General features: G+C 43.2%; 1 protein-coding gene across 2 annotated transcripts in view; it reads right to left on the bottom strand.

The window, feature by feature from the left end:
* Positions 1 to 18,795, bottom strand: part of COL5A1 (collagen type V alpha 1 chain) — a 523,191-nt gene that overhangs the window by 185,744 nt on the left and 318,652 nt on the right. For both annotated transcript variants that reach the window (XM_078641937.1, XM_078641938.1), the window contains exons 14-18: positions 14,353 to 14,409; positions 12,030 to 12,083; positions 3,218 to 3,271; positions 2,022 to 2,075; positions 30 to 83 (exon numbers count right to left, since the gene is read on the bottom strand). In XM_078641937.1, the coding sequence (XP_078498063.1) occupies positions 30 to 83; positions 2,022 to 2,075; positions 3,218 to 3,271; positions 12,030 to 12,083; positions 14,353 to 14,409 (273 nt within the window). The remainder of the gene's footprint in view (positions 1 to 29; positions 84 to 2,021; positions 2,076 to 3,217; positions 3,272 to 12,029; positions 12,084 to 14,352; positions 14,410 to 18,795) is intronic.

The following is an 18,795-nucleotide window of genomic DNA, read 5'->3' on the forward strand; positions in this document are numbered from 1 at the left end:
GAGTACATTGCATAACTGAAAGTACTTACACGATGTCCCTTTTCACCAGGCAATCCTGCTAGCCCATCAAAACCTCGGTCGCCCTAAGGAAGAAAAAAATGGATCAAAGTGATTATCGAGTAATTGTTTCTTCACCACTTCTATGAAAATAAAGCATAACCCTTTCATATAGGACGAGTAACTGAGCACCATGCACAGTTTATATACACAGTTATCAAATATGTCAATGGTGGGAATTTGTATATTAATTTTAGATGGCTATCAAATGACTAGCTCGTAAGCTTAGCTGTGTTTTGTTGGTGTTTTACACCTGAAATTAATATATCAGACACGGAAACAAAATGTTAGTGCTATCCTCTGTCTTTAAATGGGGGTTAGATGCCATAACAAGATTTAAACTCTTTCTCCCTAAAATAAAAATGCTATAGAAGAGGAGAATCCAATGTAGTTCCTGAAGGACTGTATAATTCGAGGTTCCACTTGCAATCATATTTGGTAAATGTACCATAGAAAGATATCTTGTTATTTTACATGGATTCTACCCTAGAGGTCCATTGTTGGACACCCTTTCTTTAGAACAATATTCTGCATGACAACTCGCAAAATGCAGGTTCCTCTTTAACCTTTAATAGTCCACCTAGCACTACCGCAGCCAGGCTTTTATTAAAGTTACGCATAGCTCTTTTTAATGTGCTATCCGCCATTTTTAAGGTTTCAAGAATACATGCTTTTATAATGTCATTAAATCTTCATATGTGAAAAGCCTGCAGTAGCTCCCATGTGGATAATCCACAAAGTCAAATCTTCAAGTTAGGATTCATGATGTGATCAGAGCAGGACTGCACAAAAACTTCTAGTCAATATAATTGTTTGAAGCAATCAAGTCCAAAGATTGATTACTGCTGTGGGAATTGGCGGAGTGGTGGGTGGGTGAAAAACAAATTGATAAAAGTCATTCATTGTGTCAAGCTGCACTTGACTTTATTTGATGGATGAGCCTTAACATGGCATTTGATCCTTCTCACTATTCCAAAAAGAATAAGCATTTGTAATCTTTATATTAGGGAGCCTGACATTTTTTATTTTTTGTTATCAATTTACAATAGGCATCTTAGCACTTAAAAGCAACGTGAGTAAAGGAACATTTAAGAGAAAGAACAAACCAAATGTAAACAACATATTGGAGATATTGCCATTTAAAACATAACATTCTGCAAAGAAGAGGTGTTCTGAAGTAGGGTATGTGGTTATTGAAAAGTCATTCATAATACACATGTCCATTAATGCCAACTATCAATGGAGGATGTCAACAACACTAAAACTAATTAGCATTAGTTAGAAGATGTGGTTAAAATTTCATTACTGAGATCAAAAACAGGAGGAAATGTGTTTTAGTGCTTGAGTTGTCCACAATGGAAAATGGAGACATAAGCTCTAACCACAGCCCGTGGCCAGATCACGGACTTCTTGTATCTCAGTAACCTGCGTTGTTTAAATTGGCAATGCCTAGACAAGAACTGAAGTCAGTATTAAGACCGCATGAAAATGGATGACTGCTGGCAAAGTCATTGCTTCTGTAATATAGGGAGGTTGACACTGGACACTGGATCTAAATAATGACTGTTCAGTGCTTTTATAGGGGGCAATTTCACTACTTTTTTTAGTCTTTAAAGGACCTACGTCAGACTGTAGCTTTGTCGGTTGGAGGAACCAACAACAAATTTAAATGATCTTAGTATTTCTTAGTAATTGCTGTTCTCAGGAATCTTTCACTGAATAGATGAGGATAAAAAGTGAGGCAAAGTAGTACAATATCCATATAGGGACATTTGAAATTGAACATCATTATGAAAGGTATGTTTCCAAAGGCAGCAGTTTGGATACCTATTGGACCAAAAACGGTCTTATTTTGGAGCATTTTTGCAGCCTCTATATTTAGAAATCATGCCTGGAGATCTTGCTCATACTTCCAAGGACGATGCTACCTCAATGAAAATCTGGCATGTATTGTGCAAGTATACCTTTGGTCCTGTCTGGCCTGGCATTCCTCTGGCTCCATCACTCCCTGCTCGGCCCTGAAACAGAAGAAAATAAAGGTTAGATGAATGGTACATGCTCATCACTAAAGACCTTCCTACTCTAAAAGTCCTCCTGGTTTGGCACGTCCACTTCTTCCAGAAGAGAACAGCTAATGTAGTGACACATTATAACTCCTTATACCATCATTTTTAATATCACAGTATGACCTTTGGCCTAATGAATGGCACATTAATTGCTATTATTCAAATAAATAATAAGAATAGACTCAGTTATGATCCAGTGGACAAGAAAAGAGATTTTAAGCCCTCAACTAGAACTGACACCCTACTAATTAATTTGCATATTGCGAACTTCTACTGTGCTTAGCAAACAGATCAACGTGGACTTGTGTGTAATTGTATTCTCTTTTAGAAGTGTGCCTGCTGAATGATAGCTATATACATAGAACAAAGATTTAATGAAAACATACAGACTGACATGTAAACAAATACAAGAAAAAGATAGGCTGCAAGATAGTCAAAAAGACAAACAAAATCAGGTATATTTTTTAAGAGGAGTAATTAAACCACTTTTAAACTTACAATAACAAGAAGTAGACTATGGCATGGTATAGGCTAAACTTTTTATGATTTAATATTTATTGTAAGTTGGCACTCTAGTAGTAGAGACTGACCTCCATTGAGATATTTAGTTTCCATGGATTCAATAAGGACAGACAATCAACCAAACCGGTCATTATTATTATGTTAATCAAAAAATAATGTAATCCGATATGTCATAAGTTTATACACAGCTGTTGAGTCTCTGAGTTGAGCTTTGTGGATATAAGTACAAAACATATACATGTGCCCTACGTCCCATAACAATTATAATTAGACAGACACATTACAGATGGACATTTGAAAATTGTTATGGGTGTGGTTTTGTATTCCCTTATTTTGATTTTCTTCATGTAAGCATGAATGTCATGCTGCACAGTTTATACATCTGACTTGATGATAAGGGATGCATTAGTCCAAATCACAGCAGGACTGGTCTTCTCTCAACGCACACAGTCAAAGAGCCATTAGGAAAAGTGTATTGATACAGAGACCATATATCTATCACTGTATGTATTAAATATTTCACAAAGATCAGCATACCATTTTGACAGGATATGAAATGTGGAACCACTTACCCTGCGACCTGGCTTTCCAGATGGTCCTGGGGAGCCTTGAGGACCTCGCGGACCCTGCAAAAAGGAATTTGGGATTAGTTAACAGGGTCTTCTCCTTACAACATCTGGCTTTTGTATCTGCAAAGCAAGTAACAAGCTCTAGGAAGATTTTTCAGTCTCTAGAACTCTCATCACAGGGTTTAAAAATTGAAGGACGCACTCTCCTGTGAGCCACATAGAGCTCCCATTTAATTTTTGTTTTCATGGTTTATTTATTTATTCAAAGTTTTATATAGCGCGAACAAGATGCTTACAGATATCAGAGCGCTTCACAATGACAGGGTAGGGGCAGTAGGAATGAACAGAGGTAATGGGAGCAATGTAGTAGTCACTAAACATGAGAGGAAAATAATAACATACATAAAACATATCAATATACAGTACGGTAAACAAGTAATATAAGACGGCACGAGTCATTGATCCCACTACAGAGGTGTTCAGGTACAGGCAATGCAGAGTCCCTGATCCAGCACCTATAAGGTTCAGGAGATCTTGGCCAGAAGGATGGTTTTCACCTCTTTCTTGAAGAGTGCAGTGGAGGAGATACGCCTGGTTTCAGGAGGGAGCGCATTCCAGATCCTGGGTGCCATTCCTGAGAAGGAGCGCTTGTAAGTTTTCTCTTTCCGGAATCTACGGGGTTTCAGGAGTAGATTTTTTGAGCTTCTATTGGATCTCGAACCTCCTGATATAGACAACTTTTGAGCGAGGTAGTTGGGTGCATTGTGGTGTACGGCCGCGTGTGTCATAACTGCAATTTTTAGTTGTATTCTGGCTTCAAAAGGCAGCCATTTTAGGGACTTTAAGTCTGGTGAGATATGCAAATGTTTTCTTGAGCCAGTAATGAGTCTTGCGGCAGCGTTCAGGGAGGCTCTTAAGGGTGCTGTTGTGGATAGCGGGAGTCCGCTGAGGGCCACAATTCCGTAGTCTATTCGAGGGATGACTAACGCTTGTACAGCAGTTTGGAAGTCTTCAGCAGGGAGGAAGGGTTTAATTTTCCTCAGTGTGTTGATTTGGAAATTAGCTGCTTTTGTGGCTTTGCTGACGTGCTGCTGCATGTTGAGCTTGGCGTCCAGTGTGATGCCTAGGGATTTCGCTGAGTCCACGATGGTGGGTTGGACATTGAATGCTGTTAGGCTGTTGAGCCATGTTTGGGTGGTGGAAATTTTCGCTGGGGGTGAGATGAGAAGGAACTCAGTTTTCAGAGCATTAAGTTTGAGGTGATTATCGGCTAGCCAAGATTGAGTGTTGATAAGCGTGGAATTCAGAAGTTTGATATCTTCCGGAGATTGAAGCTTTAGGTACAGTTGTGTGTCGTCGGCGTACATATGGAATTGGACATTGGAAGCTTGGAGCAAGGTGGCGAGCGGTTCCATGACGAGGTTGAACAATGTGGGGGAGAGGGAGGATCCTTGTGGAACACCTAGATCTGCAGGCACAGGTGAAGATAGCACATTGTCGATCTTGAACTTCTGAGACCGGTTGTGAAGGAAGGACGAAAACCATTTGAGAACAGTTCCCGATAGACCCATTCTAGTACTTAGCAGCTCCAGCAAGTTCTCATGTTTGACCGTGTCAAATGCTGACGAGAGGTCAAGAAGGATGAGGAGGCAGGACTCATTGCGATCAAGAATTTGGAGGGCGTCATCAATTATGTGTGTCATAGCTGTTTCCGTGCTATGTTTCGCTCGGAAGCCTGATTGATGAGAGTTGAGGAGGTCAAATTGGTCAATGTGTCTTGTTAGTTGGAGTTGGACACATTTCTCCAGCAGTTTGGCCAGGGTGGGGATATTGGTGATGGGCCGGTAGTTGTTTAGGTCAGATGGATCAGCTGTAGGTTCTTGAGTATAGGCGTGACTTGCCCCACCTTGAGGGAGTCTGGAATGAGGCCTTGTTGCAGGGAGCAGTTGATGATTTTGGTCCAGAGAGGGAGGAGCAAGGGGATGAAGTCTTTTACAGCATTCGCAGGTAGAGGGTCTGTGAGGTGATTAGAGGGCTTCAAGGTGCAGAGCAGTTTGTGTATTGTTTCTTCCGAGTAGGTATCGAAGTACAGCTAAGATGCCATGTTTTTAGGTTGAGTGTTAGCCATTCTGGTGTGGTTGGGGAATCGGCTTACATCCATGATGAGGTCATTTCTTATGTTGTCAGTCTTTAGCTTAAAGAAAGCAGAGAAGTCTTCACAGTGTGGTGTGTCGCTTGTTGTGCTATTTGATTGTAAGGGTTGTGCCTTTGTTTGGGTCTTGATTAGTTCGAACAGTTTTCTTGGCCTGTTTTTTGCTTGGTCCAACTGGCGGCTGAAGAAGTCCAACTTTGTGCGCTTTATTTTCCTGAAGTAGGCATTTCTCTTGTTTTTAAGCCTTTTAAGGTGCAGTGCTGAAGGGTCTGATCTCCAGGTGCGCTCTGCCATTCGCATCGAACGCCTGTCGACATTGAGTCTGTCGTCATACCAGGGGTTAGAAGTTTTGGTGGAGATTCTCTTCAGTTGCAGTGGGGCGACTTCATTGACTAATGTATTCATAGATTCAAGGTAGTGGTCAGTCAGTGATTGGACATCCGAGGCACCTGAAGGGGGAAGGAGGAGATTGCCGATGTGGGGAGGCAGAGTGGAGGGGTTGAGATTCTTCATGTCCCTTTTCCATGTTTTGGATTTGATTGGTTGAGCCGGGTTAGGTTTAACTTTTTCATTGATAAAGAAGGTGATAATGTGGTGATCTGACCAGTCGCAGGGTAGAATCGTCTCCAATTGTGTAGAGTTCTCTTTGGCAATGATGAGATCAAGTATCGAGCCTTTGTCGTGTGTTGGTCTATCGCATATTTGGGTAAGGTCAAGCGCATTAAGGAAAGTTTTGAGACTATTCACCACTGTGTCTTTCTGATCGTTCCAGTGGAGATTGAAGTCACCCAGGTAGACTTGGGTGGTCTGCCGACCGGCATTGGAAGTGATCATGTCCATGAGTTGTTGGGTGAATATGAGATTGTCACCAGGCGGGTGATAGATGATATGTAAAGCACAAACTTGTTTGCCCTCGCTGGTGATGTCGAGGCAGAGGAGTTCACAGGAGGAGAGGGAGGGGGAGGTGACTTTAGTAACGGAGAGGTTGCTCCTAAAAATGCATGCAATTCTCCCGCCCGTCTTGTCTGAAGACCTGTCTAGCCTAATGATGCGATAGTTAGGGGGGACTAGTATGTCCAAAATCGGGGTAGAGGCTTCAGTGAGCCAAGTTTCTGTTAGAATGGCTAGGTCCAGATCCCTAGCTGAGACGAGATCAGCGATGTCGGAGGAGTGTCTCTGGGCCGATCTGCAGTTGAGTAGGATGCATTTGAGTTTGGGAGAGAGAAGGGTGGTCGAGCTTTCTAGAGTGAGGGGAACTTTTCTGAGGTTGTTAGGGACGGAACCTCTGTTGTTGAGTGTTGGGAGCCTCAGAGGGTTTGTAAGAATTGTGGGTATGGGGATGTGTGTGCTGGATATGTGTTTTACCGGACCTGGGCCATAAGAGCGTAGGAGAGAGCATAGGTCGCGGTCCGACAGTGGGTTGAGGACACGGCGGGGGCGGTGGGAGTTGTTGCGAACGGGGATAGTCGGCCAGCGCGGATGTCGTGGGAGGCGAGGGTATGAAGGGCGGGTGCGTCCTTTGTAGGGTAGAGGGATGATGGGAGGTAGACTGGGCTGTGCTGAGAGAAGGTCTTTGATTGCGTGGACGTCTTTTTTGATTTGTAGAATATCCTCTTTGACTTGTTGGAGGGTGGTTAAAGTCAGGTCAGGAGGTGCATTGGGGATGGCGTAGGTGGTGAGAGCCATTGGTGAATGGTTGTGTAGTGAGCTGGAAAGCGGGCAGGGTATCGAAGGGTGGGATATACTAGCGTTGTTGGAATGTTCTGCGGTGCATATGGGTGGGATGGCATTGAAAGAGTGGGCGTGTTTGTGGGCGGGGGTGTGGGTGAAGTAGGCGGTGAAGGCGGTGGGTGGGAGGCATAGGTAGTGCCGTCAGTGGGAGACGGTGCCGGTGAGTGGAAGAGTGAGTGAAGGCTGAAGACAGTGGGGGAGACAGGAGGGTAGTGAGGGCTGAGAATAGGTGGTGGGAGAGAGGGGGATGCTAAGGTAGGGAAGGTGGTATGTTCTGTGTGTTTTGTTGGGAGGGTGTGGGTGTCGTGGGCGGGAGTGGGGAGGGAGCTGGGGGGGGAGAGGTGTCCGCCGTGGGGGGTATGGGAGGGGGGGTGGATAAACTCCGAATGGTGATGTTATCAGATGGTGGCGTGTTGTGAGTGAGAGTTGTTCTGTCAGGTGTGAGAGTGTCGTGGGTGAGAGTGGGGAGGGAGCTGGGGAGGTAGAGGCGTCTGTCGTGGGGGGTTGTATAAACTCCGAGCGGTGGTGTGTTCAGGTGGCGTGTTGCGGGTGGGGGTTGTTATGTCAGGGAGGGGAGGGATAGGGGGGATATGGGTGGGGGTAAAAGGGATCATGTTAGAGGGGCGGTTAGTATAAGAGGTGGCGACATTAGTGTCTGTCCTTGGGGAGAGTGGGGCGTTGACAGCAAGTGGGCCATTTACTGGGGTGCTGGGGGTGTCTGTCCTTGGGGAGTGTGGGGTGTTAACAGCAGGTGGGCCATTTACTGGGGTGCTGGGGGTTGAGGTGTTGTAGGTGGGGGCTGCAACGTCAGGGGTGATAGTGTTGGTGGAGATCTGGGTGGGGGACCGCAGCTTGGAGAGGTGCTCTTTGAACTTGGGGAACAGGTTGTCTAGTAGTTCCAGGTTCTTGTCCGTGGATTGAATTAGGACAATCCCGCTATTATAGATAGTAATGGTAGTCCTGCCAGGGAAGAGGTGGGAAGGTGTGATAGAGAGAGTTAGGCCATGGGTTGTTTTCCTGATGGAGGAGACGGTGAGTAGGGTTAGGAACGCTTTTCTCCATTGGGCTCTGCGTGAGGTGTGGAAGATGACATCGGTATTCAGGGCTCCATTGCCCGGTGAGAAGTAGGTGTCGGCAAAGGGTGTTTCAGGGTGCGACCTCAAGAAGTTATGTTTAAAACGTTTAGTGGCTTTTTTGGTGAGGGTGGAAGGGTAGTTAATTCTGAAAGTGTGCTTGCCGTTGAGCTCCATTTTTAAAAAAAGGCTGTGATGTTGGGTGTAGGAGATAGGGCGACAGTAAAAACTGACAGCCGTAAGTTAGAGGGCAGAGGAGTGACACTAGTGAGTGACCAAAAGTATAAGAGGTAGAAGTCAGTGCATCCAGGAACAAACTATCACAAACTCGCACAAACAGTGCGAAGGTGCAGCTTACATAATGTATCCTATATGCGAGGTAGCAGTCAGCTTACACCATGTACAAAATATGAGAGGTAGAACAGGTTAGGTGGAATCAAATTTACACATCAGAATGTAAGAGGTAGCAACGTTGTAGTCTAGATGTAGAGAGTGGCTGGGAGTTGGCGTTGGGAGTGGGAGGAAAGACGACAATAAAACTGTCAGCCGCAGGTTACAGGGCACAGGAGTGACACTAGTGAGCGGCCAAAAGTAGCCAAAAAGAAATAAAATAAAATATAAGGGTAGCAATCGGTGCAATCTGGGAACAAACACTGTGTAGGAGCAGCTTGCAATAGTTCACAAAGTACAATATCTGAGAGGTAGCAATCAACTTACATCATGTACAATATATGAGAGGTAGCAACCAATTAGGTGGAACCATATTGACACATCATAGTGTAGGAGGTAGCAACGGTGTATTCCAGGTGTAGAAAGAGGCAGGGTGCAGCTGACAATATTAACGAAATATATGAGGTAATAATTAGTGCTTCATGGTGATAGCAGTGGGATGGGAGCAGCTTACCAGACTGAAACCGCCGAATGAGGTAGCATTGAATAATGTGGATAAAAGTGAGATGGGTGCCGCTTGCAACATAGACAGTATACAAATATGAATAAAATACTAGTGAATTACTGGAGCCAATATACCTGCAAACAGATGGCTGCAATAAACAAGCAAATATGACAACAATAAACAAACATATATGACATTAGTAAGCAGCCTGTAAAATATGAGGTAGTAATCAGTGCACTGTCGGTGAGGACGAGTGGAAATAGGTGTAGGTTACATACAGTGTAAAAGTACCAGTAGTAAAATAATAGTATAATACTGTAATAAAAGGCAAACACTTAATCGCATAATGATTTGAGTACAGGGCTATGTAGAGTCTGTGGAACCGATAGTCAAGAGTAATCCGAAAGACTAGTCCATGATGGCCGCCAATAGGAGAGGGAAGTCTAAATATGGCCGCCAAGTAAAGGGCTCATTAGTCCTCTTTTGGTTGTTACTGATATCAGAGCAGGGAAGAGTAGTTTCAGAATCTATTCGGCCGGCGCAGGAACTTGCATACCAAGGGGAGTCTTATCTCAGTTTTTTGTTATCTTAAGAGGGGCTGCTGAGGGACCTCGTGGGCTCAGGCGGTACAGGAGGGGATTAGGTGCTCAGTTTATGACCCCCGCCATTTTGAGCAACAGAGGTTTTTGTAAAACAAAACGAGTGGGGCAGAATGTGCACTTTTCCAGTAAAACGCGTGGGGCAAAGCAAATACCTTTTTTTAGCTGTCGCTTCGGCAAAGACGATCTTCACTAGCGTTTGCAGACCAGTCGGTCTGTCTGTTCCTGATACAGCTGGGTGTTGGATACAAAGGGGGGGAGGGGGGGAACGACCATCCACCCCACAGCAAGGCGTCAGCTTCCTCTGGTGTCCTGGTGGCCGCAGGCAGGGGACGAACAGCCAGGCAAACAGTTTGCCTGGCAGGGCAGGGAGATCGCTCCCGTCGTGAGTCGGACACCGGGTCTACCACCACCCAGTCAGTCTGGCGTATGCGACGGTGCTCTCTCAGGCGAGGGACCCTCCAGTAGTCCGCTACAGCTCCCCTCGCCTGCAGACTCAGAATGCACCCGTCGTCGTCCAGAGTGGGTGTCAAAGCCGATGTTTGCAGATGGCTGAAAGCTACATGGTACAACGGTACAGCGGGCCGTGGTGTGCTAGCTTCCAGCGCACAGCTCCCAGCGCGCGCAGGACACCGAGGGTCCAGGCAGCAGCCACCGACGGGCAGCGCCACTCCTCGACGATGTGTCCGTCGCCCTCCAGGCGCTAGCAGTGGTCAGGTCCCGGTCCAATTGAGCGACGTCCAGCTACATGTAAAACGGTCCGTGATGTGTTAGCTCCCAGCGCACAGCTCCCAGCGCGAGCAGGACTCCGGGGGTCACTGCAGCAACCGCCGCGACGATGTGCCTGTCTCACTCTAGGCGCTATCAGTGGTCCAGGTCCCGGTCTGATTCAGCGACGTCCAGCAAGGTACACCAGTCGACCAAAGCTGGCTCTAGACAGCAGGCATCCACGGGGAGCAGCCCAAGGTCTGATGAGGAGGCGGGCGAGGCTCGACTTCTCCTGCGGGTCTTGGTCTCCAGTCGGGTCGGGGGTCCTCAGCAAGTTTTCATCCGCAGGTAAGACTCACAACTCTTGTGGTGGTCTGCAGAATTGAATGGCAAGAGGATTGATGGATTTTTTTATTCAGTTGATGTTTGAGCTAGAGAGTATTTGATCTAGAGGGGTATGCTACATGAATATAGAGCTTTTGAGATGTTGATCTTTAGAAGTATACCATAAAGGGGTGAACTTATCGAAATGTAAATCTTGAGAAGTGTCACGTATTGGAACAAAATAATGCTCATTTTGAGAATCATTTCTAAGGTAACAGAGACCAATATCCTTTATTCCTGAGGAAGGACTAATGGAATGAATTGTAAAATAATTATGGGCCATTGCAGGTGTTACTATGAGAAATGTGTTAGTGGAAGATTAGAAATTATATTGTCATAATAAATGTACATTGGGCATTGAGCAACCTCTGCACAGAAAAAGAAAAATGAATCAAAAGGACTCACAAGGACACAGGAAGGTAATTAAATACAATTCCATTACTGATATATCTGTAGATAATGTATGGTCTGTTTGATGCCTTTGTGGCAGGGCTACAGTATGGGTCCAGCAATCCTTATCAGCTGTTAAATTATGTTTAAATGAACAAAATAATTCTAAAAGTGGATTGGGCACTAAATCACTAGTATACATTTCGACTGGCAAAGAGATGGTCATGTCAGGAGGTACTTTAAAAATAAAATATTTCCTCAATAGGGTTGCTTGTGTTGGCATAGGGGTCTCATGCCTTTTTGCTTAATAATGTTATTTTGTTGCAATTAGGATTAAACTGGTGACTTAAAGTAGTATATAGGTTGTTCTTCTGCAATGCTATCTCCTGAAGCCCTCTTTAGACTTTGTAGTCAGTACAGCAGAAAAATGCCTATCTGTAGACTGCTCAAAGTATCAGATTTCACATCTTGTGCACTTGAGAGGCTCATTTTAGCTGATAGGTTCCTTAGGAGTGACATTTAAAGACTTTATAAAGTAAAGTAATTATGCAGTATCACAGGACATGGCTCATACCTATAATATATCAAATGTCTTTACTACTAATACTTGTGTTTTACCTATACCCAGCAGTTCAGGAAGGACCTCAAGATCAGGTTGATCAACCAACAGGAACGGGAAGCGTAATCCCGTGTCATGATCCAACAGCGCCTTGACAACCTCACAGGTGAAGCAGCCGCTCTTTACAAATCCTGATTGATTCATTAATACAACTCACATCTGGACGGCCTTCCTATGCTGACATCACTGCGCAAAGTGTTAATCCAAATCAGTCTAAAACAATTTATTGTGTCAAAGAAACACAGAATTTATTGTCGTACAAACCTGAGGACCCAGATCTCCGGATTCCCCCTTTAAGCCTGTAGCACCTGGAGGACCCTAGGGTGAAGAATTGAACAATGGTTAGCGAGATAGTAGAGTGATCAATAAGAAGACACAGAGAAAAAAGGATGAACTTACTGGTGCTCTGTTGTATTTCTAAAAGAGTGTATCTCCACTCAGTGGATGATCCCTTGAATCATCATAGACCACTGTAAAGAGCCTTTTCATGGATATAGAACATATTGGGCCATACTGGTGCCATTGTTTATGAACATCTGTATCTGCAAACACAGGGCTGCAGCAGGATTGTTGCATTTATACATCTTCTTCCTACCAGCACCACCTCCCATCACTCTTAAGGGTTTCATTTCCTGAAAAGTTAGCCAACTTACACACAATCACATTCATCGCACATCTGCAATTTCTTCTTCTATGAGCACTATTCTTTTGATAAACTACTGCTTCTCTTCACCTTTCACATCCTGTTAAAGGTTAGTTTCAACTAATACTTTTCATCAGAAGTGGTGGTGGAAGATATCTAGAGATTCAAGTGGTGGAAAGTTAGTGGGAGGAAGCTAAAGGTTATTGACGGTGTCCCCTTTCTTTGTACCCATAAACAATGTTGCAAATAGTGGATCTGTAATCTCCTTGTTTGCTGGGATAAACTCAAACTTAGTATTTCTGTAAATTCTGCTACATTACACGTGTTGCACCAGTCATACATGTACAACAAACAAAAGACACACAGTGGCTTGATTTCCGAGTGCAAGTTGTTCACAAAGTGGCACTTGTAAATCGATTTAGGCAAGCACAATATTACCCAAATATGGTGTAAAGTTGTAACTGAGTATATGTCCTACAAAGAGTAGGGTTTGGGTGCATTGCCCGAATGCACTGGAAAGATTGGGAATATCATTGCAGAAACTGGTTCCTGATGCATTCCACCCCCCTAAACAGTGAGGGCCGCCCCTCCCCCTCCTGTATTTACACAACTTCACATTCCTGGCGGGAATCTCTCGTTAATGGCAAGAGAAAAGGCCAAGGTGGTCCCCTTGGCATCTGTGAAGTTTGCTGACAAGGTGGTGTGTTTATGCAAACAGTTTTTGCTCAGAGACCACAAACCCCCAAAGCGGGAGTTCGCTTTTACCTAGGAGCTTTTTCACAGACATAGGGGCCATTTAAACGGTTCCTGGCCATGTCCACCAAGCATCGATTTTCAGACATTGCCAGAGTAAATGAGTAATATTAGTCCCACCATCAATAGGGTGGGATGACCTTCACTGACAAAGAGGTCTTGTGGTTGACAGACTACTAGGCCAAGGGTTATCTCAGCTGAACCAGAGAAGGCTCTCTTTTCTGTACAGAGCGGGGAAGTCACACAATTGGTGGAACTGGAATCCCTCCTGGTCTGCCAATTTCTAATTAGAAAATGGAGGGGATTTTGCATATAGGGGAAGATGTTTCCTAACAGGGAAAAATATTTTCACAGTTGAAAAAGAAAAAAGCAATCATACTTATGCAAAGGTGTGTTTGCATATGTGCAGCTGGTTTGCATACAGGCAACTGGTTACAAATGCATGTGTAAAATGAATTCACAAAACTTTTCCAGTATGAATTCTAGTAACCTTTCACTGCTGCAGGTTTTTAGGAGTACCATTTGAAGGTTGTTGCATGCCTGATAGTTATACACCTACACTGATGCAATTGTGAAACCTAAGGGTTCTGAATACAAATACAAATATTTATTTTGATATTCAGGCCCATGGACTTCCAAAGTGGCAGCAACAGATGTATGTCAGCACAACGCGGGCTATTATCACGCGTGCCATTACAGCGCTGTTTTTATAACGCAAGTCGTTACAACGACTTGCACTGTAAGCGCTGGATAGTGGAATAGTTTAACTTTCTATTCCAACTCCAGCCCACGTTACAGTAGGGAAGGTGTTGGAATAGAAAATTAAACTATTCCTTGTCCAACAGCGCCCTCCAGCGCAAGTCGTTGAAACAACTTAAGTTGTAAAAGCAGCGTAGTAATGGCAGCGGGTGGTAATGCCCGCGTTGTAAAGGCTGTTCCCGGCAGCAACATGTGAACTTTTGCACTCACTACAGTTGAATCATTTTAAAGCACCAGCAATTTATAGAGATGGTGGGACATTTCTGTACTGATGTGCACCTAGCTCAGCAGGCACTATTCAAAAACCAGCTAACAGACATCTAAACAGCATCATTAATGCCTTTAATGCTCATTTGATGGGCATGAAGCTTTATTCTAAGAAATATTCATCTCGTTCAAGAGTAGGGTAAGAATATTCTTTGATGTACTTACCAGTTGACCCGGCCTTCCAGTTAGACCCATTGGACCAGAAGGCCCCCTCAGCGCCAACTGAAAGAGAAAAGGAACATTTAGTACTTGCACTATGTATGTAATGTATGTGCTTGTTCTTTTGGAAAACCTGCTGAGGGCCTCATCCTCAGCAGCCAAAAGCTCCCGCCCACGCCCAGACAAATGTTTGGCTCTCACTGCTGAATGCTTTTCTGGCAAGCGTCAAGGCCACACAATTTTAAAGTTCAACATGTTTCTGATGAAATATCTTAAATATTTGTATCTCAGTGAGAGAGGAAGGCCTATGTTTAGGGATTTCTGTCATTTGCTCTGCTTCTTTACCCAAATATTATACCGAGAAAAATACAGCTGATGAATTTTTTTTTTTTTTTAAGTGAGCCAAAGGGCTATTTTTCACACAGAAATGCTGTAAAGTGGCCTCTTTTCCAAGTTGGAGCTTCCAGCACTTCTATGCGATGGGAGAGTGGCTATCCCTGGACAATGTTCTGTATATTGAGGCAGTCCGACTTTCCTGCAAGCTCAACTGAGCAATACCATGTCACTGCTTTTTGCACATGCAAACTTAAATATATTTTCAATGTCTGTGCTTGTTTAGAACTCGAAAAGCTACCAGAAAATAAACATTCCATAAATATTTGCGGAGCAAATTTAGAATAGCAAATCATCCTGTTCCCCTATATTTGGTCATATTTGTATGTCTCTCCTCTGATTTTCAGCAGAAACATAGAAATAATACCAAATCTACACCATATGGGGAAGCTTCAACGGCACACAATCGCACTTCCGTGAGTTGAGATGCGGCAGTAGCCTTCAGGCACCACCTAGTGGTAGTCGGACCTTACTACAGAAAGCCTTAAGAATTAATTGCCTTTTTAAGTGTATAGGGAGCAAATATTGAAACATATTTACGGTTAATAAACACACAAGAAACTAGTGGATACAATATTATACTCTACACAGTCATTTAAAACAAATAAGGCAATCTATTGCTCTTTAGGTAAGTAAGACAAAGTTTAGGGTTTAGATTTCAAAAGTTAGATATTGACAGTGCGGACCGTCAAAATTCTAAGCCTTTTCTATGGGCAGTTAGTAGACACCACTATGACTTCAACCACAGATTCTTTTCAGAGAGGCTGATATATTACAGGATCACCACTCAGTGAATCTAAAAGGAGTAAATATCCTTTACTGTTTGTTTATTTAACTCCGGGGACCTTTTTGTTCACTCGATGTGTGTGAGTCAAATGCTGCTATGCATTGCTAATGATTGCACAATATGTTTGGTGACAAATGTTTGACTTTTTGCAATCCTATTTTTTTTTCATTTGCATGCCTATCATGGCAGAGTATTCCTGTGTTTTATATTATTTGGCAAGTTATATTCATAGCGTATCAGCCATGCACAATTTATGTTGAAACAATATTTATTAAGCACACCAAGTCAATTTTGACCCTACCGCTCTAGTATAATAGTGTTTTAGTATCAGAGCACAAAGTATCTTTTTGGCATAGTTATAGCCATACAATTTGTTCCACACCACTAGTGCATGAATTTACAGTTTATTCTGGTGACTGAGAAGTATTGGCATATTTATTAGAATAGATCCAAAAACAAATAAGGGAGCAAAGTGTTTTTATTTTCACTGCACCATGAGACATTCAATGATTGAAAAATCAAAAGTAGAGTACACAAAATTCAAATGCGCCCACAAGAGGAAGGGAAGGAGTGCAAGGAAGGGAGTACATTTCAAATAGTTACACATCACTAATCGAAATTCATTATGCATAAATCCATGAGTTAAATCATAGTTATCACTGATCCACATATGAGAGGTCAAGAAAAAACATATGTCAAACAAAACATTTTTCGTGAAAGAGACTCCTATGATGATTATTATATCAATCTAGGGTTAGGAGTTCTTGGTTGTAGATGATAGTCTACGTTTCGACCCAGAAGGTGTAGGACAGTAGATCCTTACTGCGCGGGTCTTCGTCAGGACGTGAAGGGAGGTGGAGGGTAGGGTGGGGCTAATTCCTAAACACAAAGTAGAAATGACAACTCAATGAGTTGTCATTTCTACTTTGTGTTTAGGAATTAGACCCACCCTACCCGTAGACTATCATCTACAACCAAGAACTCCTAACCCTAGATTGATATAATAATCATCATAGGAGTCTCTTTCACGAAAAATGTTTTGTTTGACATATGTTTTTTCTTGACCTCTCATATGTGGATCAGTGATAACTATGATTTAACTCATGGATTTATGCATAATGAATTTCGATTAGTGATTTATTTATTTTTATTTATTTATTTTTTGAGTTTTATATAGCGCGAACTAGAACCGAACCGAATCAGTTATCAGAGCGCTTTACATTGCTCAAGTTACGTTTTTACATGAGGACACACACTTTCAAGTTTTTTTTTTTTTAGGCACGGGGAGATTAAGTGATTTGCCCAGAATCACAGGAGGTTTTGGCGTCGTTACCGAGACTGGAACCCAGATCCCCAGGTCCGAGGTCGAGCGCCTTAGCCGTTAGGCCAACTCCTCTCCCCGTGATGTGTAACTATTTGAAATGTACTCCCTTCCTTGCACTCCTTCCCTTCCTCTTGTGGGCGCATTTGAATTTTGTGTACTCTACTTTTGATTTTTCAATCATTGAATGTCTCATGGTGCAGTGAAAATAAAAACACTTTGCACCCTTATTTGTTTTTGGATCTATTCTAAAAAATATGCGAGTATAAATAATTAACTGTTTGTTTGGTCTGGGACCCCTCTATATATATTTCAATCAATTACCCAGGTCCCACTGACTACATGGGTCCAACCCAATTATCTACAACATGAGAAGTATTGGGACACGTGTCTGGAGTCATCCTTATCACGGCACATCTTTCTTAATGCGCGTTTATCTCGACATGTATATAGGGCGAAATTAGTCTGGTGCATGTGCGTGATCCAGTGTAGAGTGGACACAAGCTAGTGGTGTTGACCGGTGTTTGTCCTTTTGGAGCAGGACCTAGACTTGTTTATAAACGGTTGCTACCAGTCTGCAGTGCAAATTTGAGCATCAAAACGATGCACTGGAATGAGTTTCACACTGATTAACAGTGAATGAGTCTAATTCATTTGTCACCTTTTTTTCAATGTATACGTATCTAAACATCTTTAATAAACCCACAATATAATTCATGCTGCATTTCTTTTACCACTCTTTAGTAAGGATCAGTGGGGTACCTGCAGGGAAAATATCATCTGAATTTAATATTTATCATGCAGCAATCCTTTCTGATGACATATCCATATTCCCTCAATATTGAGAATACTTTTTTATAATGATGCACTGGTACTTTCATTCAACATTACTTTCACCATAACTAGTACCTCCTAGCAGTTGAGTTGTATCTTTATGTTGGTACAACAGTTTGATGGTTTGTTCTAGATAGAGTTTTGTTGGAACCACGGTCCATAATTGGCATTGCTGATTCTGGGCCCTTCCAAAGTGCAGTACTTGTGAGAGGATGCTTATCAGAGCACAATGGTTGCCTTGAAATATTTATCTGGATACATTCACGATGAAGGCATAAGCATCTTCCTCATCACAGCACATTAATCATCACAATATATTATTGAGTATGTTCTCCAAGGCAATGGGTTTCGGACTAGGTTATCTTGGCTCAATGGCATACTGAAATGGAACCGTAGTCTGAATGTGCATTTACCTTTGCACTCTACTTAGGTGCCATATTTATGTCAGCCCATTTTGGTCAAGGCTGCATCTTCTAAACACATACCTGTCATGGATAACCATTCTCTGATACATGTTTAGCAAGGCAGAGGGTTTTGGAGGCATGTTCATCCTGGGGTAGAACCGTGTGGCATATTCATCCCGACAGGGCATCCTGGGGCACTATGTCATTGGCTGCACTTATTTACACTAGACTGGACTGGTTGACAGGTTACTATGACAGACTCTGAGTGTGAACATTTACAAGGGGCTCGGCGAGCTCATGGCGAGCCTGCACGCTTACGCCTGTCTATCCTTAGGAACAGGTTCACAACAGAGATGTGAGCAAACAGCTATGTTCCGAAGATGCTGTGTTTCGAAGAACCGGAGGACTATCTATGTCCTGGCTGAGACAAAATCGACACTGGCTCACCAAGTTGTTAGTCTGTCTACAAGTAGGTGTGTGTTGTGGGTGTTTTGATGCCATTCACCACAACTCGTGGAGGGTGAGCAACAAGAATGTACATGGCTTTAGCCAGACTTGGGATCTAGGGAAAAGTAAAAAATTAGGTGCTCACTGCTTTATTACACCTATGTTTTGGCCATTGATAAATGAGTGTAAGCTGAGGTCAGCCTGCGGAGAGGCGGGCTGGGATGGATCCATGGGTTGAATCTTTCTTTATTAACAAGGTGGCG

The sequence above is a fragment of the Lissotriton helveticus genome, chromosome 5_1 (assembly GCF_964261635.1).
Source record: "Lissotriton helveticus chromosome 5_1, aLisHel1.1, whole genome shotgun sequence".
Classification (NCBI taxonomy): domain Eukaryota; kingdom Metazoa; phylum Chordata; class Amphibia; order Caudata; family Salamandridae; genus Lissotriton; species Lissotriton helveticus.